At 39.9% G+C, this 11495-nt stretch overlaps 1 protein-coding gene across 12 annotated transcripts in view; it reads left to right on the top strand.

The window, feature by feature from the left end:
* Positions 1-1420: 1420 nt before the first annotated feature.
* Positions 1421-11495, top strand: part of LOC121855658 (myosin heavy chain, non-muscle-like) — a 206732-nt gene continuing 196657 nt past the window's right edge. For all 12 annotated transcript variants that reach the window (XM_042350731.1, XM_042350730.1, XM_042350728.1 and 9 more), the window contains exon 1: positions 1421-1980. In XM_042350731.1, the coding sequence (XP_042206665.1) occupies positions 1636-1980 (345 nt within the window). In that variant the 5' untranslated portion in view covers positions 1421-1635. The remainder of the gene's footprint in view (positions 1981-11495) is intronic.

The raw sequence follows: 11495 nt of genomic DNA, 5'->3' as shown, positions 1-11495 counted from the left end.
AGTACACAGATAAGAAAATTTTTAAACTAAGTTGTCTTTAAGGTTGACACGTCCCTAGACCTAAGAGAAATAAATATACGTGATTTAGTGTAAGTTAGCTGGGCCGTGATATGAATGGAGATGCGCTGGGGAAGTAGATCACACAGGTTGACCATTGAGGAAATTAGACAGAGTGAGTTGGACGTGTGGACTGTGAAGTGTATCGAGTTGTTATTGTAATAGTATTACTGCACTTCAACAAAGAAGGTCTTTAAGCACGTAGCAAGGTTAGTATTTACACTATTCTAACACCATTTAAAAAATTAGAGATAGAACTCTATATCGAGAAGGGTGTGGCAGCTTATGAATAATCTCGGTAATGACGTCACATTTATTTTTCCAGAAAATGTGATTGGTTACTTTAATGGCGTCAGCTGGTCTGGAAAAATTTAAACATAAGGGTAACCAGCAGGCGAAGGATGTATTAAATTATATAACTCATGCTTATTTTCCTACAATGGGACTTGAATCAAAATTGATTTGCCTAGCAGTGTGTACATAAAACAAACATAATAGAGCTATATTATAAAATTCTTGTTTTTAAACATACCCACACGCGACCTGTCTCCTTACACTAATAGTGACATACTCATAAAAGCATGAAAAAATGCACCTAAATTTTTGTTTACACTGCAGAGTGGACATACACAGTGCAATGAAAATTATATATTGAGTTCTTAAACAACACCATTAACAACACTTAAAACACATTTCAAAACCTGAACTCGAGTTTTGTTCAGCTCCAGTTGAAATTCCATATCGTAATTAAATCTAAATGACGGGTAAAGTTCAAACACAATAACAGAAACATCGTAAATCTAGCACTGTATTCTATATAATGTAAGTACATAAGAGTTGACGGTATATCCCGGGGTATACTGTTCGTGCTTGACACCAATTTTGAGAGGAGCAGCTTCTGTAACTCCTTCATGTTTTTTGTACAATAAACAAATGTTTTTTGTCGATAATCTTAAGCAAAGTACTTTTAAGAACTCAAATTAGCACCATTTAACGTTAAATCAGAATTCATTTTTCATTGATATATGAGATATATAAGAAAAAAACAATAATTATGAACAACCGTACCTGGGTATGGTCTCTCAATCTGTAGTCGACAAAAGGTATTTCCCCACGTGTCGGTGAAAGCAAAGCTAAATTTTAAAGGATATTTATTTTCGCGCTGACTCATTTATTAGAAGAATATTGGTAAAATTTATTTTAAATAAATTTATTATAATATAGTATAGTAGAAGGGAAGATTTTTTTATTTGATTTAGTGAGATATTACATTGCGAATATTATACGCCGGTAACTGAGAGGGTAGTAGGGTCGGGAAACGAGCCAGCGACAAATCCCGCGCAGCTCACCAGTGCAGTCTGCTGGCAAACACAGGCGGGTGTAGACCTGTGCGTCTCCTTTACTCGCAGCCCGCCCATTTCTTACAAAGTTGCTATGGATTGTATGCGTTGATGATCGTAGCAGTAATCTTAGTGTGATACACAATAGGTGCAGTGTGACAAGATCCATTTTAAGCGTGTAGTTTCTCACTTTCTAACGTTTATTCACATTTTACCCGCCCCACGACGCTGAGGCAAGATGGCGGACATTGACGTGAACGATCCTGAACTGAAGTACTTGGTGGTGTCGCGGGATACGTTTGAGGATCCTGCTTCCCAGGCCGAGTGGACACAAAAGAGGCTGGTGTGGATCCCCCATGGAGACCATGGCTTCGTGGCAGCCGGTATTAAGGGAGAAGTTGGAGATGAAGTCGAGGTGGAGATCGCCGACACGGGCAAGCGTGTCCGTGTGGCCAAAGATGACATCCAGAAGATGAACCCTCCAAAATTCAACAAAGTGGAAGATATGGCCGAGCTCACCTGCCTTAACGAAGCTTCAGTCCTACACAACCTCAAGGAGCGATACTATTCCGGTCTCATTTACGTAAGTATAAAGTTTGTAACTTTTCTTTATGAGTCAAGTGTTCGGGAGCCATGGGTTCACGCTCGCCTGTCTAGTGCCCGGCAACTCGGTGCCCACAATTTCTTGTCCAGGGCAGTTAGTCTACAAGGATGTAAGCTCGCATCCTATTACTCAGTAAGACACCCATAGGGGTGTATACTCGTCGTAGGTTGTGAAATGTCAAAATGACACGTTCAGCAGAATGTAAACAAGAGAAGTTTCCTCCCCGGCTGCTAGATGGCAGCCTGCATCATTGACTGACTGCATCAACATGTCAACAGCAGGATTTACTAAACTATTAACCATCATTCAGCTTCAGGGTTGTCTTGTGCTGGGTAGTACCTCTATTGACTAGATATTTCTGATCTGGTAGTTTTTAGGATATATATAATATATATATATATATATATATATATATATATATATATATATATATATATATATATCTGGGATAGTCTTTTAATACATTCCTCAGCACGTGATATATATATATATATATATATATATATATATATATATATATATATATATATCGACTAGATATTTCTGATCTGGTAGTTTATATATATATATATATATCAGACAACAATGACCCTAAATGGATAAATAATTATTTAAAGAACATCATCGGCCAAAGGAAGGCTATAGGTAGAAGGATAAATCGTGGCGAAATTCACCTCCGGGACTATTATAGGGTATTGGCGAATAGGGTTAAAACCGAGATAAGGAAAGCAAAGAGGAATAATGAGGTAAGGATAGCAAGGGAGGCGAAGACAAACCCCAAAGGATTCTGCCAAATGTATCAAACTAAAACACAGAAAAGATTGGACCAATACGGTCCGACGCCGGCGAGCTCACTGATAACGACAGAGAAATGAGCAATAATTCGAATAAATATTTTTCAACAGTTTTCATCACCGAAAATTTAAACATGATACCCGAGGCACCGACTCTATTCAGAGATAGTGAAGAAAACAAATTAAGCGAGATAGTAGTGACTAGTAACGATGTTAGTAAGCAAATAGACAAACTAAATCCTAATAAGTCACCTGGTCCCGAGGAGATATTTGCCAGAGTATTAAAGGAATGTAAGGAAGAGCTTAGTATGCCCTTAGCAAAGTTGTTTAACATGTCCTTAAAAACAGGTGAAGTACCAGAATCCTGGAGGATAGCGAATGTAATACCGATTTTCAAGAAAGGGGATAGATCACTATCCTCTAACTACCGCCCAATCAGCCTAACATCAATAGTAGGCAAATTACTGGAAGCAATCATTTCAAACTATTCGAAATCACCTGGAGAAGCACCGATTGATCAATGATTCCCAGCATGGCTTCACAAGCGGACGTTCTTGTCTAACTAATCTATTAACATTCTTTTCATCAGTTTTCGAATCGGTGGACGAGGGGCACAATTATGATGTGGTATATCTCGACTTTAGCAAAGCCTTCGACAGAGTCCCCCACGAAAGACTAATTAGAAAGGTAGAAGCTCCTGGCATCAAAGGTAACATCCTTAAATGGATTAGGGCGTGGTTATATATATATATATATATATATATATATATATATATATATATATATATATATATATATATATATATATCTCACGTGCTGAGGAATGTATTAAAAGACTATCCCAGATTCATCGTATTCCCATACGTGACTTCCACCCGTCAAGGTCAATTCCAGTTAGGCCTAACCTAAATCACCGATCGTGAGAGGAACCTTTGCATATGACAAATTAGATATTAATTTCACGTCTGCATAATATACTTTGGGGTCATATCTGCCGCTTCTTGGGAGAGAACAACTTTCCCATATTTTAGTTAAGGATTTTAACGTGCTTTATTTGTTCTTTGCAATGATTATGGTTAAGACACCCCCCACTTTGCAATGATTATGGTTAAGACATCCCCCACTTGTCATGTTTCACTACGCATTTTGGTAAAGGTGTAGATAACGGCTGCCACCAGAAGTTGTTTGTTAATTTGCTTTACTTTTCCTGTACTTATTGTTTTGATGACTTTAAGTATATTAAAGGAAACGACAACTTTCTATTATAATTTTAAGTATTTTATTTTAATTTTTTATTTACTCTATCCCGCTTCCCAACTTTCCTCCCGGTGCCATTTTTGTTGTTTACCTTGCTGAATCCCTCTTCAAGAGACGTTTCCCATAAATGATGGTGAACGCTTCCACGTATTCCTCCTCGCCATTGCTGTTGTATATCAACCTCAATATTAAGGAAAGTTGTTTAACTCAAATTAACACGAAAATGCATAGAACTTAATAGAACCTGACCTAACGTACCAACCTATGAGTATGTTAGGTCAGATTCTATGCATTGTCGTTTCCATTTTGGGTTTACTATATTAGTGTAGAAAAATCAACTTTCTGGTGGTAGCCGTTATCTACACCTTTACTCCCCACAAAATAGGAAGGAATCGCTAAATATTGCTGAACACATATGTAATGGCTCTATGGTTCGTTCCTGTTGAAATCAGACGTAGCTACAGTGATGGTCTTGTCAGTCCTCCGAAGGTACCGAAGTGTCACGACCTGCTTGCTACTTAAGTCCGTAAAGTCAAAGTAACGAATAGAAAATATTAATTCTACCAAAGTAATTATTGTGGTATATATATGTATCATTGTATGCTAATGAGTGTGCAGCATAATTTTAACTTTACGAAATATTTACTCGATATGTGACCAATGTTGATGGTCTTATAAGTTTTAAGAAATTAAATTTGAATTTGTTTTGGCCTGTCATGTATTTATTCGTATGTAACAGGATCCTGCTGACCCGAGAACCCATCCCTATTGCTGCAGTACATGCGGTGTCCTAAGAATACGTACCACCTGCATATTCTGTAAAACTGGCTGACTATAGGTACAGGTACAGTTAAATAAAGAGTTATGGATTGGTAGAACTACGTATGAGATCAGTAATTTCCACTAGTAAATAATTTGGAACGACTTGAAGCTGATGAATATTGCAGCTAGAGGCTTCACGGTTCACCTAGTAGCAGCGCGGTGACCCCCCCCCCTTTGATCTCCAGCTCCCCTCCACCCACCCAGCAGGCAGGCGGAGCACCACGAGGGAGGAGCGTCGTAAGCCTACCTCGGCATTCCTTCACCTCCCTAGGTTACCGAGCACCAATAATTTGTGGATATTTTATACATTTAATATATCGAATAAATAAACTAGTGCCCGAGTCGCTTATATGCGTCAGTTAGTGTCAAATTTTGAGTAATATAAGGACTAGGGGGTTAAGTGTTATTAACTAACTCGCCTGGGTTACGTTACCGTTAAGGGAGGTATGAAAAAATTAAGTATACTAATGTATACTGTATAGCGAAAATACTTAAAATACATTCCTTAATTGGTTACAGGTATTGGGCAATGAATCCTGTCCTAGGTCCTTTTATTTAACGAAGACAAAAGAAAGACCTAAATTTATCAGGAAACCCATTGTTGGGTAAGGTTAGCATCCGAAATTTGCTGCTTTTCTTTATTAAACACGTCTGCATTTCTTTTGATTATATTGTGTTGAGGCTGAGGAGAGCTGGTATCTTTTAAGGTATATCCTCCAAAAATGAGCGGTATATAGGGTTTGTTGTCGATTAAGTTATAAAAATTAAAAATAAGGTGGTGCACTGAGCCAGTCCCGTCCAACGACCTTGCCATTCTCCTGACTCAACCGACTCAACCAATGTGGTCCACGATGACAACCGGGGTGGGCAGATCCCGCAAGGGTACAAAATGTGGGAACGACTCAGGGTAGAAGAGGGAGTCTTTACTTATGAGTTTGTAGTCGTACATCCGTAATATTGCTTCTTAGATTTGATACAAACAGTAAGTCTTATAACATAGGCGTGTTGATTTGAGTATTCCTATATAAATTGTTACTGGTAGTCCTCCTTACACTGGACACACAAAAGAGTTAGAGCAGGTGGCTCGACAGCATATGCAGTATTTCAGAGGGATGCATCCGGGGTTTTATCTTAACGTGATTTTGTAGCATTACCTTGTGACAGTGCACACTGGCGTTCGTAAGTCAGAGATTGTTTATTACTTACACAACCTGCGTCTTTACACCTACAATTTAAAAGAAAAATACCGGTATATCACTTCAATACTACCCACCGAGTTGTTTGCTTTCAGAATTCTATTAAATTTCGAACTATTAGAGGATTTTTAAAGTAAAACGGCCTCAGTGACCTGCTTGAGAGGGAATTTTTTTACAACCAAAATGCAGTTAGCTATAGTTGATAAAGGCCTGCTATAAGGTGAAAAGATTAGGTTACTGGCTAAAACATTATTGAGGGCGTCCTTGACAGTAGAGTGTGTTGGGAGGACGTGTAGGCTTACCTTAATAACATGTTGATACTCGTCAGTTACTCATGCCGCGTAACGCGCTGTAAAATTATAGGCATGATGAATAGCAATTCTTTCTCAACATCAGTACAGTAATCGGTTTGATACGTAATGAGAAGTAACAAAGGAATCACAAACGTGCTTTTTAATTTGCGTACCTGGGGGCTACATTCTGTGACCAAAGCAGGAGATAACCAATTAGTCCATAAAATTGGCTTCAGAAATTTGCTTGTGATTTTTGCTTGATCTTCATTTTTTATATCATTAAGTGGAGAATGATTGAATGTAGGAGACATCACGGTGAAAGTTTCTTCATCGTTGTCTTATGACCTGTCAATCTTCCTGTCTGTCAATGGAGCTTTCGTGAAAAACTCCTAATTGATGTTGGGTGACTGCAACACAACCAGGAATGGAAATATTACGTTTATCTGATTACGTTAATGAAAATTTGGGATAGGCTGTTTAATAAAAAATTTAACTTGGCAATATGCTATATACATTTCAAATTCTGGCCTATTTTCTTTGCATAGGTTACTTGTCTACTGATAAACAATCGACTTAACAGCATATCACACTTCGGGGAATACATACGTGGCTGCCCACTGGGTGATCATGAATTTTGGGTTGAGGTTTTCGTACTCTTAGTGGTGCTGCAACCTTCCGCTGTTCATGTTCTGACGTATCTGTGGCATAAATAGGGAAAAGCGTAGTGATGAGGGCTTAGTATCGGGTCACTTAAAATCATTGATGGAGCGGGTCAATGTGCCCTGGAGCCGGGTATTTAAACTGTCCCCCAAAAATGAATTGCACATCGGTGTTTTGAACTTACCCTGTATAGAAAATTCTCATTTGTTTCCGACGTTACAGGCTTAGCTGAACTCACGTACGAAAGCTGTATAAATTTATGAGTAAGAGTTGTGCTTATTGGCATTACACATTTTTTTTAATCCAGATTAAAAATGATAGTGCTTAAAAGATTGTGTGAAGCATAGGTCATGCGCGAGACCAGGTTATAGGGATGGCAGCAGCATTTTATGGCTAACTGCGAAGTTTTGGCTTGCAAGAAACTGTCAATGCATATACTGTATGTCTTGTAATGACGTTTAGTCTTTGTGGCCAACGTGGACGGTGCTACCTGCTTACATGTGGCTACTGAGCAGAGAATCGATATTACCTGACACACCTGTTGAGTCATCACCTCTAGCCCACATGGTATTGATAGCAACCACTTTTCTGTAATGCTGTTTCAACATTCAGTAATCTTTTTGGTAGCTGTTTCTACCGTTCATACTCTGGATTGGTGGAATGTAATGGTCTCGTCTTGTGGTTATTAATTAGGTTTACTTTACATGTTCTCGGTCATACTAGATATGCTCAAACATATTCACTTTCGATTTGTCTTGCTACTGACGCCTTCGCAGTGTTTAAGAATCAGTCCTGACTTGGTGCATCGTATTTGGACCTTTAAATATCATGGGTAGCCTAGGCCTAGTTGATAATGAAGTGGTGTCTTACGGTTTATTTGTATTCAGTACACATTTGAAGCTGGAGGAGAGGAATTACAAGTGACAGAGGTTAAGCAAGGGATGGTCGGTGTGATCAGTAGCCGTGAAAATAAAAAAAATGAAAACCACTCGTGTAGGGAATGTGATTTGCGTGCGAAGAGGTGCAGAGGTAATTTTAGAGAGTGCAAAATGGTTGGAGATTACTATATATAAGGGAGGGGGGAAATCAATAACAGTCGTGTAAAGGCAAAATAAGGGTAGGGCGTCGCTTTGAAGGAGGGGGAAAACTAGAAATCGCATAGGTGGGTTGGAAGAGAGGTTGCTAGACTCGGGTTGCTAGTGGAGGAAGTTTTAAAGGCATGAGGTCACGGAGGGGAAAAGAGGCAAGGGCGGAGATCGCTCTAGGTGATGAGGTCAAAAGAGAAAGGGGAGGGGGGTGGGTTAAAGTAAGAAAACGATGACGAGTTACTATTCAATAGAGCAGGAGTCATCGTGGGTAGTGAGTAATACCTCTTTCCCATCTTCCACCTTCCTTCCCTGCATTCCCCCCTCATCTACCCTCTCCCCCCCACCTCCGATTCACATCTGCCCAGAAACTTGGGTATGGGGGGCTTTGCCTTGTTTAATCTAATCTACATTTGCTTCAGGTGCCATGTGAATTGAAGATGAAGGGATGACTCCTGTGCCACATGACGTGTAATTGCCGCGGAAGCCTTCATTTTTTGTTGACCCACCAACGATGAGTCACCTTTAGCTTAATCTTCTGTACATGTGGCACTAATCTAGGCGTGGCTTTGCTTGAGCGAAGTGAGAGACGCACAACTCATGTTACTTGGGGTGTTGATACTGTTCTTGTTAATTTTATCATAAAAATTGTAATTTCTTGTATATGAACATGTTCGCGTTTTCTTCAGTATTAGTACCGATACTATACCCGCACGCTCAAATTACTGGTAATTGCCTTCAATGTTTGCTTCAGTTAGACATGGTTGCCTCCTCGTCGTTAACTTCTCATCATATCTAGTAGGAGGCACTGTAGGTGCTGACAGTGGTAGATGCGAAGGCACTGTAGGTGCTGACAGTGGTAGATGTGGAGGCACTGTAGGTGCTGACAGTGGTAGATGCGAAGGCACTGTAGGTGCTGACAGTGGTAGATGTGGAGGCACTGTAGGTGCTGACAGTGGTAGATGCGAAGGCACTGTAGGTGCTGACAGTGGTAAATATGGAGGCGCTGTAGGTGCTGACAGGTAGATATGGAGGCACTGTATATTAGCGATTTAATTGAGGCACTGTAGATGCATTTGGTGATACATTAGTTACAGCTTCACTGTGAATTACAAGTGATAGGGGAAACTGTAGATGGTGGTTGGCAGAACTGTAAATGCGGGTGGTAATTATGGCAACACTTCATGACGGGCTGTCTTCCATATATGGATTTCCTGAGCGGTTCCTTCCCCCCTCCCCCAACATATTGGACCACGCCCCTCTCCTCCATCTGCTGGAATTAGGAACTCACTGTAATGGAATGTCGGAGTCATAATTTCTGAGCATGAAAACTTGTTATTGTAATATTCGTATAATTTCATTGCATCAGTGTATATATGTAAATATAAAGAACACGCACACAATGGCATCTATTTTGACAGCCTTCAAGTGTACTGTACGGTATTGGGACTTGGGAGTGTTTTTTGTTTTAAAGAGTTTCAGGTGTTGTACATCCCACGGCCACGTAGCCTTTGCACCACATTTCTTACGTTACATTTTCCTCGGACTCGATTTATTTGGGAAACAATTTTACGGTTGATTTTTCTTACTTGCCGCTTCGGTTATTTTCAGTCCCTTATTCAGCTTCCATTCTGCATTTCTCGGTCATTAATTGTCGCTTGCTTTTAGTCGCCCCCTCTCCTTTTGTTTGTTTATTGTATAAAATGTACTCGTGGAAGGAATTGTCACCTTGGTCTCCTATCTTGTGGATTTACCCCCAGTAAACGAGATTTCATTAAGTTTATGTGCACTGATAGATCAGAACCGGTCCACATGTCTATCATTGTGATAATTTATCGGGACTGCATTTTGATAACGTCACTCCGCATCAAACTAACTCCGTATGAACTTTCTGAACGCTGGCCTGATTAGGTTAGTGTTTTCGAGTGGTTATTTCTGGTAACTCCGGGACACAGGATATGAGGTGCGGTGTAATCTAGGTGTTAGTGCTTTACCATAAAAGGTGTGTTTTGTGTGAGCCAGCGAGACTCCATCCTCGGATGTCTCTTGATTGTGTAACCTCTGGCTGTCATCTGAGAAGTGGCTTACGTCAGACCTTTTGTTATTTAATGTGAATGACCTCTCCTCTGAAGCACTAAGTATACAGGCATAATGTTCATTTTAGGATTATTAGGATGTCCTTTAAGGTATTAGGTGAGAGTTATCCGTAACAGTTTGTTGAGGGTCTTGATGCACTTCAGCTGTTGCTTACTGACACATGAAACTCCAACCACATCATAAGAGACCACCGATCCTTACCCTCATACTGTGGCCACCTGCTCGACTTAATTTTTGTTGGTTAAGTTGTTTGTCTTTCGTAGGCACTATTGCTTTCATAGATGATTAGTAAGTGATGTGAAGTTGTCCTCTGTTCTAATAATAACTTTAGTGTAAAATCTCCTATAGGTAGAGGTGTGAAAGTACAGTATAAGGTGTGGAAAATAACTTGTACCGCTTACATACTGGATTGGTGCGAACATGAGCCCTACACTAAGACGGTATCTCATAGGTGAGTGGGAGTACAGTACTATTTTAATAGACAAAAACATTTCCACGTCATTAGTTTACTTAGCGCTACTTGGAGAAGACGTAATATACCGTAGAGAATAAAGCTGAAGAGGAACAGACAGTGCTCTTGAGGACTGCCAAGGGGGAACAGCTTCACTGATAAGGGGGTGGGGTTGCCCTTTTTAATTTTCAGGTATTGAGTGACATACAGTAGACTTGACAGATTCTTATCGCTGATAATTTGATGCAGGTATTAACAGGCGTAAGAGTAAAATAAATGTGAATAAGGGGCTATGATGCATCCTTGACTCCCCTATTCCACGTTGTTTAGGTACTTTCTAAATTACCAAGGACCCAGTATCAAGGTTATTTCCTCAAGTTGGGAGAGGAAGTTGGGGTCCGGAGAGAGAGGAAACCAACCTGATAACTTCCTCCGGGAACATCCTCCTCGCCTCCGTAGTTTGGTTTTCTGATCCTCTTACTTGTACAATAATCATTATCGCTTATACACGACTATTGATTGAAAATTTGAGTAGGGATCACTAGAAATTCTTAACAATACTGGTTGACAACCTAATGGGTGATCAAAGTTTAGATAATCCCTGGTCGAATTGAAAGTCGGTAAATTAATCTGAAAAGCTAAATTAGGCGCAAGCTTTGTTAAATTCGTTGTTGGATGACGTTGAATGTTGGTTAGCGGTTCGTGTTTTGTTCTCGGATGTTAGTGTTTGTGGTTGCCTTTACCACGTCTGTTTGTAGTGAGTTATGTTGATGTCCTTCCCACGTATGTTGGTGGTGGTGACGACGTTGCCTTCTTCACATACTGTATGTTGGTGGTGT

Source organism: Homarus americanus, unplaced genomic scaffold (assembly GCF_018991925.1).
Source record: "Homarus americanus isolate GMGI-L3 unplaced genomic scaffold, GMGI_Hamer_2.0 scaffold1438, whole genome shotgun sequence".
Classification (NCBI taxonomy): domain Eukaryota; kingdom Metazoa; phylum Arthropoda; class Malacostraca; order Decapoda; family Nephropidae; genus Homarus; species Homarus americanus.
This window is presented reverse-complemented; position numbering and strand designations above follow the sequence as displayed.